Source organism: Cydia fagiglandana, chromosome 24 (genome assembly GCF_963556715.1).
Source record: "Cydia fagiglandana chromosome 24, ilCydFagi1.1, whole genome shotgun sequence".
Taxonomy (NCBI): domain Eukaryota; kingdom Metazoa; phylum Arthropoda; class Insecta; order Lepidoptera; family Tortricidae; genus Cydia; species Cydia fagiglandana.
Genome location: NC_085955.1, coordinates 4,991,088 through 5,016,423, shown reverse-complemented (window position 1 = coordinate 5,016,423; position 25,336 = coordinate 4,991,088). Strand labels below are relative to the sequence as shown.

The following is a 25,336-nucleotide window of genomic DNA, read 5'->3' as shown; positions in this document are numbered from 1 at the left end:
CTTTTAAGAGTTTTAAGTGCAAACATTTTCAATTAAAAATATTTAATTATTGAATAAACAGAGGTCGGTTAATAACGCAATAATTAATAACGTAATAACCAGAAAACCTCACAAAATTGTTATACACAGTTGTATTCGACGTTAGCAATGTCATGAGCTGTCATGAAAACATGTGGAATTAAAATTGATCACGACTATCACGAGACTTTATACTTGACAAATGTATTTTGTTTTTGTGATTTAACTAATTGATTGAGTTTTATTATATTAACTAATTGAGTTAAAAACCGGAAAATAAAACTATTGAAACGGATTAAATCGCGTATCATGAATTTAAAATACATTCCGATTTTATCTATTTTTATGAATATTTTATTAATTTGTATTTTAAGTTAATTTACTCATAATTAAAACAAAATTTAAATGACCCCCTGTCGCTGACGATATACGATTAAATGTGGTTACAAGCTATCATTTCCAAACTATACCGGAAATGTAATTAAATAAATATTTAAAATGATATTTATTTACCAACACAAAACAATGAATTGCAAGTACAATAAAAAATCAAGTAGAATTTTAAAATATTATTGCAGTAAATTAAATTCTAGTCCAATTCCTCAACTTTGCCATAAAACTGTCACAAACCTAGCCCTACAAACCATACAGCTGTCAAAATCATCGCCGAAGCATTCGAGCCGCGAACAGGTTAAAGACATTTAAAGCCGGGACCGAAGCCCTACGAGGGGCTGCGTTGCCCGCTACGCACCCCACGGCATCTGCCTCCCTCTAACACACAAGGATGGACAAAGAGAGGCGATTACGGAATCGTGACGTCACGTCAGGGGGGCACGCCAGTGTTCGGCCGGACGCAAAGCAAGGCGGACGCGCGCCATGTTCAAACGGTGAACAAAACATTGACAATGTTGTTCGAGAGCCCCAACGCTAAGTTATACCCGGCCTTCAACATACCGCCTCCTGTGAGATTAAGGTGAGAATATAACAGTGATAGTGTTCAGTGCGTCGGTCCGCAACGCTCCGGCGGACAGCGAAACGTCGATACGGACAAATAGCGACTCCATGCCGACTGTCTGCCGGTATTTCTATACCGTACAGCATCCTTAAAATGCGAAAACATGTCTAAAACCCGGTGTAAACAACTAAATCATCCGAAGAAGCCATCACACATACACACACATCGCGTGCACATGAAAGTGTTTTGCGTTTAGCGAAAAGTAATAAAAGATTGATTTTATGTGAAAAGATATACACGCAGTAATATGCTGGCTATCGTAAGACGTGTTGAAAATTTCAAGCCAATTGAATCGGTTGTATAATGTTACTTGTTTATCCATTATGGAATGCGTAACTCGATCATGTCTGAATGATTGACACGACGTTCAATTTGATCCAATAACAACTATGACAAGATACTTGTGCGCCGAGTGGTCGACAGGTGCCAAAATATGACGATTATAATCGTACAAGGTTATGGTCTCAGTGTAAAATCGCGACCGTCCGTCGTTCCGTCTAGTCCAAGGGTTTCATTCGACCTATTTATATGGAACTGGTGATATGACCACTTTTGTGAAGTGACGATAATGCCTGCGAACTGTGTAACACGCTCATATCCCATCCTTGATGATTTTTGAAGCCTCATAGACCTCAAATACTATGTTGTTATGTTCCAAATATGAACCATAACAATGCAAATGTGTTTAAATTGAACTACCAAACAATTTGTTTTTGGAAGAAATGCAAATAGGGATCTAATCAGAACTGCTTTTGTGGAAACATCCATGCGTATTTTTATCCATGTCTGTTTATTGGGTCTAACAATCTATATCCACACAATCTACTGTCAATCTTGGCATTAGTTGATTTGGTAGATTTTTCGGAATCTTGCTGCGAATCGGCAAATTGCAGCTCTTGTAACCCCCTTAAAACTGTCCGCAATGCTGTATTGTACTATTCAGTGGTGTTCTAGGGTTACGAGATGCAATTTTTAAAGTCGATCCTTGACAAAATATCTGGTTCTCTTTAGACATACCTATCTCAAAATTGGAAAATTGTCTTTGTTCCCTCAGTCTCCACAATTCTGTAGAAGTGTAGAACACAGCAAAAGGTACCTTAATATTGGTTGTACCTTATTGTTAAAATAGGATACAATATAAATACTTACTCCTTTATTCATAAACGGGCTACAAACCTCGATTAGCTATAGTCCTCTAGCGGCCCACCGAATAAGAAAATTTGGAAACCAAACTTGAATACAAAATTCTTTATTTTCGTAAGTTATACGATAAATGTAAGAATAAATGGTATTAGAAAATATAATAAAATTTGTTTTGATTAAAATCCAACGAAATCAAACAAAAACAACTCTGTTCCCTATAATAATTATTTCAATTTTATGGAAGGTAACTAATGGTAACATTCCATTTCTAACCGCAGCTGCACTACCGGTACTGAACGCGTCGCTGTCATTGTCAATTTCCATAGTAAAATGAACAGTAACGCAGCTGTCGTTGGAAATGGACTGTCACCTACTAGTATTAGGACCATGAATCTCGGGAGGTTTGACGTTTTTAATTTTAACGTTTGGTAACCCTAGTTGGGTGCAGTGGCATTGCAATCAAGTGCATTTACCGCATTTATTTTAGGATATTCACCTCGAAATAAAGCCTGTTTTGGATAAATAACAACCTACATTGACAACTTTGGGCCCGATTCGGATTTTGAAATAGACATCTATTAGATATCTTTACATCACCAAGATACTATAACGATATGTTTAAGATCTAACCTGTCAAATTTGACATTTGCGCGATTCTGGAGATACTCTTGAACGATTTCCACAGGATATGACAATTCCATAATAGATATCTTACTCTATCTAACGTAAAAGTGACATTGGTTGCCCGAATTGCGCTGCAAAAGAGAACTAGTTGATATCTAAACTATAACGTATCTAGAATGGATCTATTACGTGTCATCTCTTGTGAATATCTTGAAGTTCGAATACGGCAGTGTATCCTTTTTCGTTAACTGTTTTCCGATTGTTTATTTTTAATACCGTTAGGTACAGCGAGTTCTTTGACTGATAAGTATGACGTTAAAGATATTCAGACAATGGTGGCAAAAAACTTAGGAACTTAAGACGCGAAAACAATTTTCTTTTCATATTGTGTTTGAATGTAACTTGACCCACCTGAACTCTTCTAGAAAAATCGCATAAAATATTCTTGGTTTATTTATATCATGGTTTTTATCGTTTTTTTGGAGAACCATAATTTCTTTACAGAACCATGGCAGTCAGTTATTTTATGAAAATTGATTTCACCCAATTATGTGCAATAGAACCCCAAGTATATCCGAACTAATTGGGGCCGAGACTAGTTTGTATAATAGAAATATGGAGTTTTAGGGCGAGATAAACAAAACCAATACCTTATTAATTACAAAACCAGAACACTAGGTATATTAAAATTTAACATTCAAATTAACGTTTAAATACCTATAAAACACCGGACAAAAAGTTCCGATCATAGAGGGTTCGGTTAACCGAGGTTCTACTGTACCGTAATATTTGAGTAACATATCTCTGTCGATACCGTTCTAAACGATACTCTCGTTTTTATCCACAGCGATAAACGTATGACATATTTATCGCTACCGTACGGTAGCCTCATGTTGTGGATATCTTTAATAACGTTTATTCCTTTCATGGTAAAATCCATTGATCGGTTCCAATGACCTTAATGTGTCGATTAGCTCAATTTAACTGTTTACTTATCATTCGTTTCGTTTTAACGGCTATATCCAAATATGTCTACCGAAAACTTAACGAAAATGGTGCCATCGACTTGTTTATAATTCGGGTTGCAATTTTAATTAAATGTTTGCCTATATTTATAGCGAATAATGCGCAATGTCAAACTCCGGGGACCCTAGAGTGTGATATGTGCATAAGATGACAATCGTTGTTGATATAAAACGTCAATCGGACCATAATCATTATTATTTAAATACCTTAGGAACTGCCTCGCTAGGACTCAAAATGCTGGTAGCAACGATTTGGTTTGACTGGTACCAGTTTTTACTTTGCCCCCCTTCAGGCTTCCAGCAATAATTCTATTTTATTTATTTATTTATTATTTGGAGAACCAACAGCTATCAATTGTACAGTAGTTTTGTTCTTAGAACTTGGCCTAAATTTTAGACATGGTTTGTGGACGCTATCCTACCAAATCGAAAATTAAAGTGATATTCAGAATAAAATAAGTAAGGGTAAAAAAGTATTTGGAAAATTTTTTGCCACTTTCACTCTAGGCACTCTCTTGTTAGAATATTTAGGACAAGGAGTGGAAATAGTCGAAAAAGCAAACTAGTAAAAAAGTGTTAAATCTATACTTTCTCTCATTAAATTTTAACGCTAGATGTTTATCCAACGAAAATTACATAATAGGAGAATTAACGATGAAATTCACAAAATAAATATACAATGTAAGGTGAAACATTTCCTAAAAATACGATATTTTTTGTCCAACGTAATCTCGGTGAGCATTCAACCGCAACGCAAAAACGTTTCAACAACTTTCCACGATTCTTAAAGCTCGATTTGAATTTAGGCCTTTGACATTTAGATGAAATGATTTTATGTGAAGCGTAATAAATAGTCTATCAATTTTTGGTAATTCTGTCCAGCCTGGAGAAAACAGGAGCGTTTTGATAGGTTATTTATAAAATTTAAAAGACTTTTACAGAAAAAAAAACGGTTTTTAGAACGGACCTAAAGTAAAAATAACGACGTCCGAAGAGAAATTGTAGAAAATTACCGAGGGCTCCACTTCCTACGTAACTGTCACATTTTTATCGTAAAATGCTTAAACATGGCAACAATTTAGTATGGGATTTTTTAGTTCCATTTTATTTAAACTCTATTATTTTAAGTCGCACTATACCAACACGATAACGGTTTGAAAATTAAACTCGTATTCGAGTCTTGTAAATCTGTTTCGCGCTCGACATTCAAATCATACTCGTATGTTTTCATTTTTAATGTCGCATGATAATAATAAACTAAACTTATAGTAGTTATAGTATTGCCTAGTCTTTCAGAAAAAATATTATTTATTAACAATCTAAGGGGCCCACAGATTACCAGTTCGCCCGATATCAGCCTGTCGTTGTTCGGAGCTGTCAAATTTTGTGTTTAACTGACAGGCTGATATCGTCCGGCGAACGGGTAATCTGGGCCCCTTAGATTGTTCCCAAATATCGACGAGGCAATATTATGTTAAGTTTATTACAGATGGACATCCCCTTTACATAAATTGACCTGAGAGTGCCCCCTTTACACAGATCCACCTAATTGGTACTAGACGACAAAAAAGCAGAAATTGCTGAAAAACCAGAGCTCTAAGATATGATTCACAAAAATATGAGTATTTGGACCTAGATCGTATACAAAGCGTCTGCAGTGGAAAGTTACGAAGCGGCCCACAATAGGTCCAAGCTACAGGTAGTCCGGTGTTTGAAACTAGGTCGATATGAAACTAGCCATCCGCGCTATTAAATTGAGAATTTGTAAAAGATTGGACAACTGAAGCCAAGCCGAAGGGTTATTCCACTTATTCCCACTAGTCACATCATTACTAGAGAGTCTCGAAAGTCTCTCAGTATTATCGGGCCAAAAATATATAACAAAATTCCAAATGACATTAAATTTACAGAAAGCGACTCAATATTCAATAAACTCAAATGTTTACTTCTAGACCAAGCATGTTATTCTGTTGACGACTTTATGAAAGAAATTATTTAAATTTTACTATATTAACAATTATTGCACGATCATTATTATCATATTTAGAGATTTGTAAACTTTGACTGATGTATTATTTTTATCTAGAATTGTAATATATAGCTATCTTATTTCAAATGTAAGTAAGTAAGTAAGTAAATACTCTTTATTGCACCACAAAGAAAAATAAAATAACAGATTTACAGTGTAAATAATGGTAGCAACAGGCGGTCTTATCGCTGTAAGCGATCTCTTCCAGACAACCTTGGGGTAGCAGGATATAAAGAATAGAAAACTTTTAAAAACAGGTAGTGCACGAAATAAGTTACAGGAATAAGAAGATTACACATTCGGTCATATACAATTATATAAATATGTACCAATAGGTACAAACAAATAGTTTAATATATATAACATACATATACATATATATAAACACATACAAAAATACAAACACAATATATATATATATATATATATATATATATATAAGTATATAATATATACACAGGGGCACATTAAGGAAGAGATAAGTAATGATTCTTTAGAAGGTTTTTAAAGCTTTGGAGAGTTTTAGCACACCTAATGTCTAACGGCAGACTGTTCCACAGACGAACAGCTCGAAACGTAAAGGAGTCATTATAAAATTTCGTAGAAGAAGGAGGGGGAACAAGTTGATATTTCCGTGAAGGCCTGACGGAGGAGAGATAACTAAAACGTTCTTTAAGGTATGAAGGAGTAGCGGGGTTGAAAAGAATGCTATAGAGAAGAGCTAAGATATGAGAATTACGTCGAAGACGTATAGGGAGCCACTTGAGCTGGGCACGAAAGTTGGAAATATGGTCAAATTTACGCAGGCCAAATATAAATCTGATACAAAGATTTTGAAGGCGTTCAAGTTTACTAAGCTGGTCTTCAGTAAGATCCAGATAACAGGTGTCGGCATAATCTAATATAGGCATAAGAAGCGATTGTGATAGCGCAATTTTCGTGGCGAAAGGCAAGAAATTACGTAGTCGGCGAAGAGCACCCATTGATGCAAACATCCTCCTGCTTACCTCGCTAAACTGAGGGATCCAAGATAAAGTGCAGTCTATTATGATCCCGAGATTTTTTACCTGTTTAGCGAATGGAATGTGGACACCATCAAACGTAATGGAAGGTAGCACAGAAAAATCAATCCTAGGAATAAGTTTAGAGCTACCTACAATTATCGTTTGGGTTTTGGTTGGGTTGACTAAAAGTCCGTAACGCCTGCTCCAATCCGAGATGTTACCCAAGTCACGATTTACGGAGTTGATAATCATAGGTAGATCGCTAATGGTGCCTTGAGAGTAAATTTGTAGGTCATCGGCATAAAGGTGGTATGAGGAAGAGAGATTACTAGTAATTGAGTTTATAAAAATAGAAAAAAGAAGAGGAGACAACACGCCACCCTGCGGAACGCCGGCCAGCGTGCTGCACCACGAAGAACAGAGAGAATCTACTTTTACGCGTTGCCGACGACCTTTTAAATAACTACTAAACCAATCAATCACCGCAGGAGATATATTAAAAGAATGCAGGATTCCGAGCAGAACGTCAAAATCAACCGTGTTGAAAGCGTTACTAAAATCCAACAGCGATAACACGGTTACCTTTCAGTTGTCCATTCCTGCACGGATGTCGTCGGTAATTTTTACGAGTGCGGTAGCCGTACCATGGCCCGTTCGGAATCCGGACTGGAAAGGATTCAAGAGCTCATGTCTATTTAAGAAAGATGTTAACTGATGATGTACAAGGCGCTCGAGGACTTTGGAAAGGAAAGGGAGGATAGAAATTGGGCGATAGTCAGAGAAAGAGGAAGGATTTGACTTTTTTGGAAGGGGAATGACGTCAGCGTCTTTCCAAAGTGAAGGGAAAATATTACAGGAAATTGAGTGGTTCAGGATGTGGGTAATAACAGGTACCAGGACATCAAGGAGAGGTAAGACCATGTTACGGCTGACGCTATCCACCCCGACGGCATTGGATGAAATACTTAAAATATTCTTCTTAACCTCACTGTCGGTGAATTGAGTAAAAGAGAAGGATGGGTGATCAGGAGTTGGGATGTTAGAAAGATAGTTGAGAGTGTCAGATTTAGCTGGTCCAGAAAAAGTGGCGGAAGTAGAAAAGTGGTGATTTAAGCGATCAATATCAATATTAGTGTTAATGGAATCTTGTGCAGATTTCCCTATTCCTAACGACCTGAGAAATCTCCAGACTTTAGCAGGATCACCATTCTCAACAGACCTGTGGATGTGACTCCTCTGGGCATCACGACACACGGTACTGCATCTATTACGCAATGTATGATACCTGCTTTTGTTTTTGTCAGTCGGGTTGCCTTTATATTTAGATTTGGCCGAATTTTTCTTGGATATGAGTGACTTAATCTCCTTAGCCAGCCAGGGAGCAGGAACATGTTTGATTTTAATCGGACGTAACGGAGCATGAATATCGTAGATCTGCGTAAGAAAAGAATTGAAAAGAGATACTTTTTTATCTACGGTATCCGCCTCCAATATCGCGTTCCAACCAACCAAGAGAGCATCTTCGCGAAGCTTATCAACATTCAACCGACCAAAACTGCGCTGAAGAAGAACCTTGGGAGACACCTTAGGGGGACGGATTTTATATGAAAGAAACAGAAGATGATGATAGGAAAAGGCATCCGCAGAGTACTGATTATATTTAGCAACATGATCAGTAGAGGAGACCAGAGTAATGTACCTGTGTGACCTGTAAAATATTTTTCATATCTCATGCTCTGAAAGTGGGTCGTTGATGTTCTAAAAGGTGCGCAGAAAGTGATACGTTTATGCTCTAGTGCAGAAAAGTGGTGTACTCCTCTGCGTCCCCGTTCCACGAACAACTGGGTGGAAACAAAATGGAAAAATAGTGTCTTTATTTCCTCGCCTGGAACAATTGGTAATTGTTTAATTTTACTAATCCCACGTTGATCCTTTTTTTATAAAAAACGATGTAAGTGAATTGTTAAAAACAAATTATTCTTGATTTCTTTCGTTGAATTCTATTTACTCGATTACATAAGGCGGGAACCAAAAGGAATACACCAAAAATATTTTTTTAAACCATACACTTGCGTAAATGAGCAAAGGCAGAATCTTAGACAGCCACAGTTAAACGTTTGTACGATATTAAATTGATTTTTAAAGTTATTTAGCACTATATTCATGAAAATAAAATAAAATACAAGATAAAAATTACTTATATTATTAATTAGATTGTTATTTAATATTTAAAATACTTTTATTATGCTATTACGGTGCGGCGCACCAAAGTCGCGGTGCGGTCCGGTAGTCTATTGCGGCTTTTAGAACGAAAAAGTATAAAATTAAAAAGTAAGAGGCAATCCCGCTGATTTTCATACTATAATGAACAAACCATTTTAAAATTACTGCAGTTTGTTAAAAATGTGTGTTTTCGTAAATATTGCATCTAAATCTAAATGATTTTCGCTAGGGGTTATTAATCTCTTCACACATGTAAAGTCTCCGATTGCAAGTAAGTCCTAAGGAAAATAAATCATGGCCGTAGATCTATTAGGTACTTCCATTACTGATTTTGCGAAATTGCCTTGTCTTGTTTGGTTTCCTCGCATTCGATATGAAAAGTAGAGTGTTTAACTCGGGTGAAAAGCACCATTTCTGTCTCGGACTATTGGCGCTCTCACTGCGTTCGAGCGCCAAACTACCTCGACAGAAGTGGGTGCCTTTCAACCCTTGGTTAATTATCTACTATTTTACCAATAAAGTAACTGAAACTGATGCGCAAACAAACACTGAGTTGAAAAGATTGATTCATAACTTTCGCTTGCGGTGATATACATATATCATTCATTTCGCTCACTTCGCTCAGTGAATCTGTAGACTATATGTTCACGAGTGAGTAGAGGGAAATGTTAATCAATCAGTTCGAATCATGAGTGGGAAAGAGCGCGCAAGGAACACTGAGATAGATGAGCGACTGAGCGAGTTAAATCATCAGTGAGTTGAGTGAGTGATTGCAATAAATAGTTATTTGTACAACAACAGATCAAAGTTTGATATTTCTTCGAGTGCTTATTTTGAATCCCGTGCAAGCGAAAGATTTTTAATTTAGAATCTTGAGCGTAGTAAGGGATTCAAAAGCGCACGAGATGTAAATAACTTTGATCTCGTGTAGTACACAAAAATTTTCACCCTAAGCAGTGAGAACATACTTAGAGGGACAGAGATAATAGAACCCAAGTATATCGAACTTGTATTAGACCCCGCATGTTGAAATGACATTTGACTATAAAAGTCACTTGAATGACATGTTGTCTCACTCAGTGAGCAAAATGCGATTTTGCTCACTCATACTTTCTCACTAAGTGAGCAAAATGCGATTTTGCTCACTGAGTGAGACAAAATGACTCAGTGAGCAAAATCGCATTTTGCTCACTGTTTTTAAGAAGCAAAGTGCCCTTGTTCGAGCTGCTGAGGTGAAAAAATAATTAAAGTTCATTTAAATCACTCACTCGTGAACGACACATGTCTAACCATTACCGATGGTAACAACTGAGAAAAATATTCCCAGTTGTTACCACTAATTCACTTTTGTTTTTCTCGGTTGGTCCCAGTGGTAAAAGGTGGCAAATCAGCTGTTATCGGTGGTAACTTCTTTGTCGGTTCCTCATTACTGAGGATATCGTGACCACTTGGTTTGATTTGGTCAGTGAGTTGAGTGAGTGAGTGCAATAAAAAATAATTATAGTTCATTCAAATCACTCACTCGTGAACGACACATGTCTAACCATTACCGATGGTAACAACTGAGAAAAATATTCCCAGTTGATACCACTAATTCACTTTTGTTTTTCTCGGTTGGTCCCAGTGGTAAAAGGTGGCAAATCAGCTGTTATCGGTGGTAACTTCTTAGTCGGTTCCTCATTACTGAGGATATCGTGACCACTTGGTTTGATTTGGTCAGTGAGTTGAGTGAGTGAGTGCAATAAAAAATAATTATAGTTCATTTAAATCACTCACTCGTGAACGACACATGTCTAACCATTACCGATGGTAACAACTGAGAAAAATATTCCCAGTTGATACCACTAATTCACTTTTGTTTTTCTCGGTTGGTCCCAGTGGTAAAAGGTGGCAAATCAGCTGTTATCGGTGGTAACTTCTTTGTCGGTTCCTCATTACTGAGGATATCGTGACCACTTGGTTTGATTTGGTCAGTGAGTTGAGTGAGTGAGTGCAATAAAAAATAATTATAGTTCATTTAAATCACTCACTCGTGAACGACACATGTCTAACTATTACCAATGGTAACAACTGAGAAAAATATTCCCAGTTGTTACCACTAATTCACTTTTGTTTTTCTCGGTTGGTCCCAGTGGTAAAAGGTGGCAAATCAGCTGTTATCGGTGGTAACTTCTTTGTCGGTCCCTCATTACTGAGGATATCGTGACCACTTGGTTTGATTTGGTCAGTGGTAACATACAACTTCTTGGTAACAAGTTTATAGGAAACGCCAAACAAAACTTAAACAATTTGTGGAAATTAAATGATCACATCACTTTTCGTTAGATCCCCTGCCACCCCGAATTTCTAATAAGTACATTTTCAAGGTTCGATTGGCATTTTTAGTTTTGGGCAATCTTAGTCTCACCGGGATTTCTGGTTAAACTTCAGAATTAAGAAGTTGTAATATTGATAGTTTATTTTATTATGCCCTGAATTAACGTGGAAGTCTGCAGCTAACTTAGAGGATGTAACGAAACGGAGATGCCATGTCTGTAATTTTCGGTACAAAATCGTCTGCCGATTTTTGCGCGGGAGGGCAGTGCAGTTTTGTTTTTTTTTTTAATAAAGGAATATCTCCTTTAAGTAAAATGAGCCAGCTTAAGGATTTAAGGTAGTTTTCCTCCAGGGCCCGACTTATCTTTCCACACTGTATATAAAGATGGAAGCCATTTTGAAAAGAAGAAGACGAAATTTCAAGTACAAAACCCTGATTTAGCCCGCAGTAGCCGAACATAATTTCCTGTACAGAAGAGAATTTAATTTTCTATTTTTGTATAAATAAGGATTTACCTAATTACTATTAATAGCAATTTCCAACAAGCAAATGGGAAAATATCGAGGCCCAGAAAGATCAAAAGGTAACGAAAGAAAGTAATTCCTCTAAAAATGCGGCAAAACGTCTCCGATAGCATCTCATTTGGGAGAGAGGTTCCTTGGCAATCGTTAGAAGTGTCGCTTTGTTGATGAATGTGTCGCATATCGTGGCAAGTTGCTATGTGTGATATAGGTACCAATGTGTGCTTGGTATCTTAAGTCACCGTAAGTAGACTATACTTTCCGGAATTAAGGAATTACATTACAGAAATTCAGGAATAACAGACCGATTTTAACGATATTGCAATATCAGTGTAAGATGATCAATATTAAAATCATCATCATCATATTAGCTTTGCTCTTGTCGGTGAAGTAATATTGAAATATGTATCGGAATTCCCGTATTTCAATATACAATACAAAAAAATACTGTTTATTGCACATGATTGCACACCTCAGTAGAAGAAAGCGATACAAAAGAATATAGAAATAAAAGTAGATGTAAACAACAGGCCTAAATTTTAGCTATGAATCGTTTGTCTTTATCTGTTGCTTTGATTTATGTATTTGTAAGAAAAGTATAAAACATAATTTAACTAAATCAGCCGGCCTAGCCAAGGTTACAATCGCTATCGCTTCGACAACGAAAAGCATTATGTCTCTCTATCACTCATCCATATTAGTCTGACAGTGACAGTTGCGTTTCGATCGCTACGGAGCGTAAGCGATTGGCATTTTGGCTACGCGGCCAGGTCCGAAAAGTTTTATGAATAAATGGGTAGCAATAACATATACCGGAGCGGTGATAACCGCGTAGTTTAATAGTAACATTTACTGTATAGTAATAAATAAGTAACAATTGGTTCCTTTTCTCAAAAAACGACACATATGAGCTACGGAAAACTATCACTAAAGTCTAACCTTGTAGCACTCCCAAATAGGTTTCAATAGGACCCTCTGGACCCTCGTCAGGGCTGCAAGGTCCGATCAATACTTCGTGATAAGGGACGTTTGGTCCTCTAATGTTGTTTGTGGTTAATGGAAAAAATCGCGGGTGACTCTAATGACCTGGAGCGCCAAGATGGCCGCCTTTTTATCATTTGTTACCATGCTTGTCACGTTCTAACCAATATGTAAGTGTAAAGTGACACATGGCATGACAAGCGATAAAAATGCGACCATAATACGGCTTCTGGACTGGAAGGACGATAAATGTAACTAATTAATATAGAGCAGGAGCGTTTGCAAACCATAGTACATTTTTTTAATTGGAGAAATGGAATATCCACCTATTTTGGGACACCGTTACTTATTAGATTGTGTTGTTATATATGTAGACTATAGGTAGAAATTCGGCCCTAACTAGCTACCTTGCGTGAGCCAAACCTGATCTCATTACTTTAGCGCCGTTTATCTATAAAATATCTTATGAGTTTAACAGCTTTGAAATGCAGTCATTTTAGAAGCACAGAGCAACTCCTAGTTTGCTAATCTTATCGTTTTAAAACCCTTCGGTTGAACAAACAATGTAGCCTTGTCATCATTATCAAACGCCTAACCGAAATCCACATTTATACTGGCTTGCCTAAAGGTATGAAAATGACCAGAACCAGGCGTGGCTCACTCTGCGATTTCGTCGCTTTGCTACAGGTAGCTAAAATAAAAGTACATCCGTTCCACACCAATTTTGGTGGCTAGCCATAATAAGCCGCGCGTGGCGCTGTCGCCACCTAGCGGCCATATCTGCCCTGGCCGCGTAGTCAAGATGCCAATCGCTAAAGCTCCGTAGCGATCGAAACGCAACTGTCACTGTCACACTCATGTGGAAGAGTCATAGATACATAATGCTTTTCGTTGTCGAAGTGATAGCGTGTAACCTTGGCTAGGCGGCCTGATCGTAACAGACGCGTTAGACAATGAGTCTTCTGTACCTAGTACTATTATTTATTCTGTGCCAAAATCCACATTTATACTGACTGCCTAAAGCTGTAAGTGGTATGAAAAAGACCAGAACTTGCGTGCTTAAGTTAGCAAGGAGGCACCAGACGTTGCTTAGTGCCCATTGATTCAACAAATACAAATCCAGATTAAATCAAAAGGCATAACTTAAGTTAAGTCACTGTGGCGCTTAAGTTCTTCTTCTGGCTTTAGATGCAATTAGAATGCGACCTTGTGGTAGTGTAATAAGATATCAAATTTGATGGCACTGTGGCGCTTAAATTCTTCTGGCTTTAGATGCAATTGGAATGCGACCTTGTGGTAGTGTAATTAGAGATCAAATTTGATGGATGAAAAGTTAGTTTATTGATACGTACGGTATGCGGTATGCCTGCATTGGCGTAAAGCGTGCGGTTTCAAATGCGATTTCTTAAATCGTAAGACTTTTTTCGGTATCGTGATTTAAACGGATGAAGCTAATCAGAAAAAAATCATGAATCAATAACAAGTAATGTAAACAAAAAAATATAAACTAAAATTAAAAAACTACATAACACTACAACTAACTACAACAACTAAGTAAAAAAAAAAGTGTTATCGCTTTTTATGAAACATTATAACATTAATAGTTTTCAGTTTTACTTACACTAAGAATATGTAACACATATACAACTACATACATGTACATACATGTACATGATGTGTTGTTGTGTATGTTGTTTTCCTAAACATTACAGTTTTAAGTAGCCTCCACTAGTCAAAACACTTCTCTTTGAACTGCAGCAGGGAGTACTAAAGATATAGATATAAAAACCGGGCAAGTGCGAGTCGGACTCGCGCACGAAGGGTTCCGTACCATAATGCAAAAAAAACAAAAAACAAAAAAAGGCAAAAACAAAACGGTCACCCATCCAAGTACTGACCACTCCCGACGTTGCTTAACTTTGGTCAAAAATCACGTTTGCTGTATGGGAGCCCCACTTAAATCTTTATTTTATTCTGTTTTTAGTATTTGTTGTTATAGCGGCAACAGAAATACATCATCTGTGAAAATTTCAACTGTCTAGCTATCACGGTTCGTAAGATACAGCCTGGTGACAGACGGACGGACGGACGCACAGCGAAGTCTTAGTAATAGGGTCCCGTTTTACCCTTTGGGTACGGAACCCTAAAAACAAACATACTGACACTAAATATTTCATTTTCATATTTCATATTCATTTATTCATAAAATTACAAACTTAAAAATTAATAAAGGGGCATACCTACGTGACGTTTTATTAACACTTCTGATAAAGCTAAGAAGCCGATATTTGGCATGATAACATTTTATAAAATGTAATACAGTTTTCTGCAGGGTAATACTCGTAGCTAGCTGCCACATGCGTCACGTGCGACGTCCCCAAAAACTAGACTTTTTTTTTAATGACCCTAGAAAAATATTCGTCAATCATGCAATGAAGAAAAAAGAAAAAAAAAGAAAAAGAAAAGAAAAGTTCTTGCACTAACGCAGTGACCAACTCAACATTAATTAAAGTAATAACTTTATTGCGGAGTTGGTTTGATGTTTAATTTCCACTTTGCAGCTAGGCCAGCTCGAGATTTTTAAAATTGCATCTGAAATAATTGGGTTTTCATTAATTAATAATTATATACAGACGAATGAATAATTGAATTGCAGTTTTTATACATACTCAATAATAAAACGTAACAGTTAACTGACCCTATTGTGGACGTTAGTACACTCCAAGAGTGTTACATGCGCGTTGCCAGCCCATTTAAAAACCTACACAATCTATTTTTGATGAATATCAGATTGTAGTTTCTCGAGATAACCGTCTGTCTGCTCATCTGAGGCTGTTCAGGGGGCCTAGCCAAGTTCACAATCGCTTGCGCTACAACATCGAAACGCTTTCTGTCTATCTCTCTTACATATAAGACAGATAGGTAGTGTTTCGTTGTCGCAGTGCAAACGATTGGCATCTTGGCCAGGCCCCTGCCCTGGGATATTTAATGCCAGTGCATACCGGATGCGTGTGCCTACACGTGCACGTGCGTGTTGTAATATACAGTTCCTTATGAGAGACGACACACTGCTTGCGTGACGTGTGCGTGCGCGGCTCGGCGTGTGGCCTGGCCTTTACCTTAGCTCAGCGTAATCAACGAATGTATGCTAAATGCTAAATGAACATGTTAAATAGCGTGTTAGCTTAAATTGCTTTCATTTGTTCATACTTAAATAGCAATGTTACAATTAACGCTGTGATTATATCATCAATATACACGTATTACTGCCATTACTGGTATTATTGTTTAATCTAATATACATACTAACAAGAGTAAGACCATTGAAAATGGGAATTTTTATTGAGATAGTACCAATTATTATTGCATTTCAGTGTATATTAATGAATTGCGATTAATTCGGTGTTTCATTTTGTCAATCTTTTTTTAATAATTGTAATTTGTATAATGATGATTTTGGATCTAAAATGAGTTTAAATTATTTGTTTAGCAATCTTGCTTACTTTTAGCTAGTCATTTCCTGATTCTGATTACACACAAGTCCCAAAAATATGTGTATATATTTTTTTACATAGAAATTAGTCGGCCGGAGATAATGCCCCTCTTTACTCTTAAGAACCAAAAAACATAAAAACATGTTGGATATTTTAATGATTCTACGATGTACAAAAACGTTCGCGCGATGTAGAATATTCGCCGGTCGTAAAAGCGCCATCTACCAGGATATTTTGCAAACATCAAATTAGGCGTTTTATACAGGTATATCGATACGATATCCCTTCGCGCCTACATTTTTCAAATTTGCCGCGAAGGGATATCGTCCCATAGAAAATTTGAATATCGCGCCTTTTTCTACTGACAAGATCTGCTTGACCAACTATATTTTCACTATTATTTCCTGGTAGCTCTGGTTAGGCAAGCTTTGCCCACTATTGTGGACTGGAGGCCTCTCGTCGCTGTCCTTGAAAGCGCATGCGCGGGTCAGTGGATCGAATAAGAGCAAAGAGAGCGTCTGCGCCGCGGCGTTACTTCTTCTACTCGATCGTTTCTCTCTCTGTCCTATCTAGGTATAGTCTGTCAAGCGATTTCCGTCAGTAGAAAAATTAAAAAAAAAACATATAGCCCGGGGGCGAATCCTGGTAAGGGAATTTATTTGTGTCTTTATACAAAAAATTGTTCCTGAAAAATAGTTAAAAAAAAATTGGCTGTTTCATACATTTTGGCTGGTCCACATTTTATATAGAAGGGTAAATTTTTTTTTCGCGATTTCGGGTTTGGTCTCATAGTAAAAGTTCCTTAGTATAATCCCAAAACCTGCATTCCTTTCTGCATTCCATATAATCCCAATAGCTGCATTCCCGTTGCCAGGGGCAACGGGAATGCAGTTATTTTTTAGCCACCCTTTATGGCAGCGGTCGGCAACCTTTTAGCAGCCAAGGGCCACATAGCAGTTAACGAAGTTGACGCGGGCCGCACTTTGTTAATATTTATGACTGTATCATACATTGTCATTTGTCGATATTACATACAAAATAGTCAGAGGGAGGCTCGCGGGCCGCAAGTGAGAGGTTCGCGGGCCGCATTCGGCCTGCTTTATGGGAACCATAACTCGAAAACTACGAAAAATCGGCTAACGTACATGGGGTATGTTCTGATAGCCCACGACATGAGGAATCTTAAAAAAATTTTGGACGATAAGGTTTGGACCATCCTGTATATATTTACGTATTTCGGTGATGTCGGAAACGGGTCTAATAATTTCGAAGGTATATACTATATGTATGAGGGTTTTAATTTCGGGGGCGTAAAATCTATTTAGCTAGGTATTGTCTCTGGAAAAACGCGATAATTTCGAGTTTTTATATGTTTTCCGAGCAAAGCTCGGTCTCCCACAGATATTCAGTATTTATACATATCATACCCACAACACAACCCTCTTATTGAGCTTATTGTGCCCTATTTATTTATGAAGCTGGTATTGAATTTGCTACCGCAGTAATAAACTGTTGTATTATACAGGGTGGAAAGATAAGTCGGGCCCTGGAGGGAAACTACCTTAAATCCGTAAGCTGGGTCATTTTACTTAAAGGACACATTCCTTTATTTTTAAAAAGAAACTAAAACTGCATTCAAATTTTTTTTAAACTCGCTTGCCTCGCCCGGGACTTGAACGGACTAAAAATTCCAAGAAATTAAAACTCGCAATTTTATTCTACTAGTCGATACAGTTAATGTTAATGATAACTTTTCTCCAAGAAACATTAGGTCTTACATCTTACACTGTCGTACAAAACATCCATAAAATCTAATATTTAGCACTTAAGATTTTTTTAGACAAGCCAAATTGAAGAAAAAAAGAAAAATACATTGAATGCAATTTTTTTGTTTCCTTTTAAAAATAATGGAATGTCTCCTTTAAGTAAAATGTGCCAGCTTAAGGATTTAAGGTAGTTTCCCTCCAGGGCCCGACTTATCTTTCCACCCTGTATAAATCCATTTTTCACTTAAAACCAATTAAACATCGATATCCTAAAACAATCCAACTGGGAATCAAATCCGCTTTTACATCACTTTATCAGCTGCTACTTAATTGATGATTGTTTTTATATTAATCGTTCATAACGCCCGAGCCCTAACAATAACAATGGTAACGCCGCGCATCTGTCGCGTTGCCGCTCTGCGCGCGCGCCGGTAGGGTTGTTAACTTGCTCCTCTAGCGTTCCACAATCCCAACACTATACTCTGTATATACAGTACGTTTCTGAACATGGGGCTTTAAATCCAGGGCTTGATTTTACTCGCTAAACTGAGCTACTTTTACTATGGGACCAATCCTAAAATCGGGGAATATTTTTGGCTTTTCGATAGAAAACGTCGACATCTGATCAGGCAAAATGTATGAAAAAGTAAAAAAAATTTCGGGATTTCGGGGTTGGTGCCATAATAAAAGTAGCTCAGTTTAGCGAGTAGAATCGAGCCCTGAATTTAAAGCCTTATGGTGAGAAACACCCTGTATAGGTACTTATTTAAGTACTGACTTATATTTATAAGTAAACAAATAATTTGTAAATTTTCGGGTAGTTATAACATTTATTGATTAACCAACAGAATACAAAACCACCTGGATCTATTTGATCATTTAATGTTTTCATCTTCCCTCAGCTGGTTTAAGAAGCCATTTGAGGGTTCTCTTTTTTAAATACCTAAAGATACATACTAGTCAAATTATTTATTACCTTCCATGCAATTGAAATCATTCATAAATGGAACAGTACTGATTTTGTTTTGTTTCGTTGAGACAAATTCAATTATCTATATAGTAACAGCACCAGTCATGGGACATTTAAGAGGAAATTTGGAGTATTTATGATATTTCCCTTATACATGTAAACGGTCTACCGCTTAGCGTGTTAAAAGATGAAAGTCCTATCCGTCTTTCATGTTTTAGGCGTGTTGTATCAAAGATACTGCAATTAGTTTCCACATATTTAACAAATTAAAACTATGCTTTTTTTCTCCAGTCATGGACACCAAAGTTCCAGTAATGGGCCCCCGGTAATGGACGTGGATCCAGTAATGGGCCCCCTATAATGGACATTGCTCTATCAGTATAAAATATTGAAATGGGGAATAAATTACGGCAAAATAAAACAATTTTTGGTATAAGCTTTTATCGCTGAATGTATTTTTCTTTCCACAGCCAATTATTATTGTATTTAGATCCATCGAGACAATTCTCATATACCCTAACACAATTAGTTAGGGTTTAATGCGATAAAGTTCCCATGGCCACCTCCTGTCTCCATCATCAGATCAAGTCCATGTTATCATAATATTGCATTATCATCCGATTTGCATACTTAATTACGTACTTACACAAAATTTCAACTGAATCGGAAATCGAAAAGTGGCTCAAATTCAGCTACCAAGATTGGACCCACACTAACTAACAGGGCAAGTTAAATAAAAGTTTGGAAAAACGATATTAATTTATCCGACGTCCGAGAATACCTCCTGCTTGACATATTTCTTAACTACATTTTATTTCTGTATTGTTTAAACATGAAATGAAATGATGGCATAGCAAGCATCATTCTGTCATTTGTCCCATCATAGGAGGTACGCAGTTTTACAGGCTCCTATAATGGGATTGGGCCAAATACCACTATTTTTTTACATCTGTGGAGTCACAACATTGTGTGTTGTATACCTTATCTCATGGTAAATGCAATTAACAAAACACATTCTAGTTTTCATCAAGTATTAATTAATTAAAATTTAATAAATTAACTCACCTCTCTTAGCGAAGTTGTTAAGAATTCGTAGTCGTATTTTTTTTCAGTGACACGACAAATTTTGGGTTGATGCCAATTTCTTAAAAAACAACCAAATTTAATAAAACTTCAAACTGAAACAGCTCTATGACTCTTATTTATGATAATATACAGCCAGTGTTTATAAACTACTTTTAGATACTTATTTTAGAGGAATTATGTTTTTTTGTCCCATTACTGGTTCCACGTCCATTATAGGGTCCACTACTATACATCTTAGAAAAACAATGTCCCCCGCCGCGTCTGTATGTACGTATGTATGTTCGCGATAAACTCTAAAACTATTGAACGGATTTTCATGCGGTTTTCACTTATCAATAGAGTGATTCTTGAGGAAGGTTTGGGTGTATAATTTGTTAACCCGTGCGAAGCCGGGGCTGGTCGCTAGTCATTTTATACCGGGTGTGGCCTGTAATATGAGCAAAAAATTAAACTGTAGGCTGTACTCCTCATACTGACCAACATTTGTTCAGCGACTTTTAAAAATAACTTGTGGTTTGATTTTTAATACACTTTAAAGTTTAATCTAAGACGTAATGTATTGCGAATTCTGTTATGTTTAAGGCGTGACAAGCAACGTCAATCACAATGATATGGCGTGGCGATGGCGTCCATTGAAGATAATATTTATTTTGTATGAAAAATAGGGAGTCTAAATACTTCATAATTTTTAAAAGTTGTTGAACAAAAGTGTCACCCTTTGAGGAGTACAATCTATGTTTTAATTATTTGCTCATGTTACAGGCCACACCCGGTATAATCCTGTTATTAGTGGCGACTTCATTGGTTCATGTATTGAATAATATTACTATCTGTAAGAATTATTGTACCGTTTGTGCGTAAATAAACATTAAAACATTATCCGCAAATAATTAGAAATGGAATTAAGTTATTAACTAGGACAGGCAAATTTACACATTAAATTTACCGAAATACTGAGCTTCAAATTAGAAGGTATGGTATGGCGGTTCTATGTATGTCTCAACTAAAATTACCTCTAAATTACTGAAGTTTAGCATATTTATGTCGCTTGAGTAATTAGCTGAGCAATTATGCTAAAAACCTATGATTTGTACGACGTTTACGTTGTATGTTAGGTACGTTTTTGTGAATACCTTAACACCATGAATGTAAATTTTACATAAGTATTTAACAATCATCGCTACGCCTTTTAAAACAGCAGTATTCGAACTTCAAGATATTCACAAGAGACGACACGTACTAGATCCATTCTAGATAAGTTATAGTTTAGATATCAACTAGTTCTCTTTTGCAGCGCAATTCGGGCAACCAATGTCACTTTTACGTTAGATAGAATAAGATATCTATTAGATGTGAATTGGATCTCTAAGTCATATCCTGTGGAAATCGTTCAAGAGTAAGTATCTCCAGAATCGCGCAAATGTCAAATTTGACAGGTTAGATCTTAAACATATCGTTATCGTATCTTGGTGATGTCTAAAAGATAACTAACTGATGTCTATTATAAAATCCGAATCGGGCCCATAGTCCACTGCCGCGTTATCGTCAATCAGTTTGTGTGTTTGTATGTGCGCAATAAACTCAAACACTACTGAACGGATTTTCATGCGGTCACCTATCCATAGAGCGATACGACGTTATTTTACGTTAATTTATTTAAATTTTATATGTACTGAAATTTTATTTATTGTCAATAAAGGCTATTCTTATCTTATCTTAATAAATATGAATAGTTTAATTAGGTATTCTAAGAAGACAAAACATGACTATTATGTCTTGAGATTAAAAAATTACATTTCTTATAAAATATTACTACTTATTAATAGGAACCACTGTGCTCACTTGCCTTTAAGCGGAAAAAGTAATAACATTATTATATAACAGGCTGAGCCGCTTAAAAATGAATTTCAGTGCTATGTGCTATATACAGGGAGGCCTAAAACGTTAACAAAAATATTTTAGGAATAACATTCTCTTTTACAAAATGTTAGTAAAAATAAAAATTTAAACTATTATCATTAACTGAAATAAAACAGCTTCAAAATATTCACCTTTAGCTTTGATACACAAGTACAAAGCTTTGTTAAAATCATCAACAATACGTTATTAAAAAAAAATGGCAACTTAATTTTGGGGCCTGTATTGTCGCGTGGCAACCCTAGCGCCGCCCTGCGCAAGAGTTTGTTTGCGAAGAGTGGCAACGTCGCGAGATCTAGTCTGTCCACCCCGTCCCCTGTTGCACGTAGCCAATACCGCAGTGCCGATAGATTCGAACTATTGAGAAGAAAGTTTGTAACCAATCAAAATAACTTTATTTTATGTATATTTTTTGCGAAGAACGGCAACGTCGCGAGATTTAGTCCGGCCATCATGTCCCCTGTTGCTCTGCACGTAGCCACCGCAGATCCAATAGAGAGTAGCTAGATCCAGTGTTGCCAACTCGGATCTTGAAAAAATGCTAGACTAATGTCTAGATTATGCCAAAATTATAACAAACTTTTTTGAAATATGCTAAAAAAAATGCTAAAATGTCACTTGAAATTAGACACTTAAAACACATACATTTTTCAAATTTGCCTCCTTTTCTACTGACAAGATCTGCTTGACTTTATATAGTCCGTCGAAGTCCATCCGTCCACAAAAGTCAAAATTCATACGAAAATATGAACCACATAAGGCGCATATTGTTGCTGCCAAGTTGGTGCAAACTTGGCTTAGACTAAATTATGCTAAGAAATATGCCAGATGCTAAATGGAAAATTTTGGTGCCAAAGCGAGTGAAAATATGCTAGATCTGGCATCATTTATGCCAAGTTGGCAACACTGGCTAGATCAGTGCCCCAAACGCGTTAGTTCCGCGTAGAATTATTCCCGATCGCATTTTTCCCCACTCGTGTTAATTAGTTCCGCGTAGCATTATTCCCGGTCGCATTTTTAGACGGAGCCCCGCTTCGCTGGGCTCCTGTTTCTGGGCGGTTTGCCCTTCGGGCATCTGAAGCTACCTAACGAACCTAACCTACCTACATTTTTTCCCCAAAGTGTAATGTTTTCATGAACGTCACACTAAACTAATAGGTTAGGTAGGTTAGGTTCGTTTGGTAGATTCAGATGCCCGAAGGGCAAATCGCCCAGAAATACCCGCTCCGTCTAACAAGTTGTGAACTAAATATCAACGAAAACAAACTCTATACTTCGTTTTTTTTAGCATTAGAAATTAGGTAAACAATCTTGATGTGTCTTTTAATTGAAAAACACATTTTAAAAATAAGTTACGGCAAATATGTAACAATTATGAATTTAATACGATCATTTATATCCTTCTGCTTTCATAAGTAATAGTTTTATATTTTTATAAATCGTTTTTCAATTAAAAGACATGTCAAGATCGCTTACCTTCTTGCAAGTTCTTTCTAATGCTAAAAAAAACGAACTATAGTGGGGAAAAATGCGACCGGGAATGATGCTACGCGGAACGAACGCGTTTGGGGCACTGATCTAGCTAAGACTTGAGCTATTAAAATGAGAGTTTATAATAATCAATCAGAAATACCTGTCTTTGTCCAAGTCTAGGTAGACTTATGATGTTATATCATGGCTTTTTTGAGCTGATTTTCAATGTTAATAGTCACACGATTGACGAAACCATCGCCCAAAAGTCGCCATCATACAATTGATTCGACTCAAAAAAAATTATAGAGTAAATTCAATATTAAAACTACAATTTTATTTATTTCTTCTTCTTCTTCCTCGCGTTATCCCGGCATTTTGCCACGGCTCATGGGAGCCTGGGGTCCGCTTGACAACTAATCCCATGATTTGACGTAGGCACTAGTTTTTACGAAAGCGACTGCCATCTGACCTTCCAACCCAGAGGGAAAACTAGGCCTTATTGGGATTAGTCCGGTTTCCTCACGATGTTTTCCTTCACCGAAAAGCGACTGGCAAATATCAAATGATATTTCGTACATAAGTTCCGAAAAACTCATTGGTACGAGCCGGGGTTTGACCGCGACCTCCGGAATGCAAGTCGCACGCTCCTACCGCTAGGCCACCAGCGCTTTTTATTTATTTATTTTTATTTTGTTTATTAGGAAAACTTACAGCTTGAGTAACAAGTTAGGTAATAGCATAGAAACAGTAAGTCAATTACAACAAAATTATTCGCGGTAAGTACATCTTACATGCCTGCGAAATTCTTCGAAGTAATCGAAGCACTTTTGAATACGGTAATATTAGATCCAGGAATAAACTACACAGTGAATGAAAAGAGTTAATAAATGTAAACCGCTAATTGTTTACACGAGATTCATTATAAACATTCTTGTTTACGCAAACCTCTTCAATAACATTCACGAGGCGAATGTAAACATAACGTGTTGCTTTTAGTCTGTATAGAATATAGAATAGACGCGATCTTATGATTATGAATTTAAAGTTAAAGAATCCCTTCCTGCCTATTGACATTATGGAAAATTTATACTCAATTGAATCTTTATACCTTTAAATGAGCAATTCTTGTATATATATATATTTATTAATATAAATATTTCGGGCATCTCGGAAACGATGTCGATGAAATTTGCTATATGGGAGTCTTCGGGGGTGATAAATCGATCTAGCTAGGTCTTATCTTATCTCTAGGAAAACGCGCCTTTTTGAGTTTTTATATGTTTTGCGAGCAAAGCTCGGTCTCCCAGATATTGATGTTACTAGTAGAGTGGAATGGAGACTAAAATTTGTATTTCGGCCGATGGACAGGCCGAATATCCGGTATTCGGCCGCCGAATATTCGGCCGGCGGAACTAAACCTACATTTTGGTTTTTCAAGGGCGCATTGTGCAGATTTTGACCTGTTTAGTGTTTAGTAGTGAACGTTCGCGCGGACTCATTTCTAGGTTCGAAATGAGTGCGCGTGCATGACTATGGAATGTTTAAATTGATTTAAAATTATAACGAGTAAGATTATGATCGTGACTGTTTCTTAAATCCAATTTTGTTTACTCCGAAATCAAGCAATGTTACTATCCGGTATCCGGCCGGATAGTAGGTCACTATCCGGTATCCGGGCGGATAGTAGGTCACTATCCGGTATCCAGCCGGATTGTAGGTCACTATCCGTT

General features: G+C 36.8%; 1 protein-coding gene across 1 annotated transcript in view; it reads left to right on the top strand.

Moving 5' to 3' along the window:
- The first annotated feature begins 845 nt into the window (after positions 1 to 845).
- LOC134676187 (RNA-binding protein Musashi homolog 2-like) overlaps positions 846 to 25,336 on the top strand; it is a 199,859-nt gene continuing 175,368 nt past the window's right edge. The window contains exon 1 of the mRNA XM_063534515.1: positions 846 to 991. Coding sequence (XP_063390585.1) covers positions 924 to 991 — 68 coding nt within the window. The 5' untranslated portion in view covers positions 846 to 923. The remainder of the gene's footprint in view (positions 992 to 25,336) is intronic.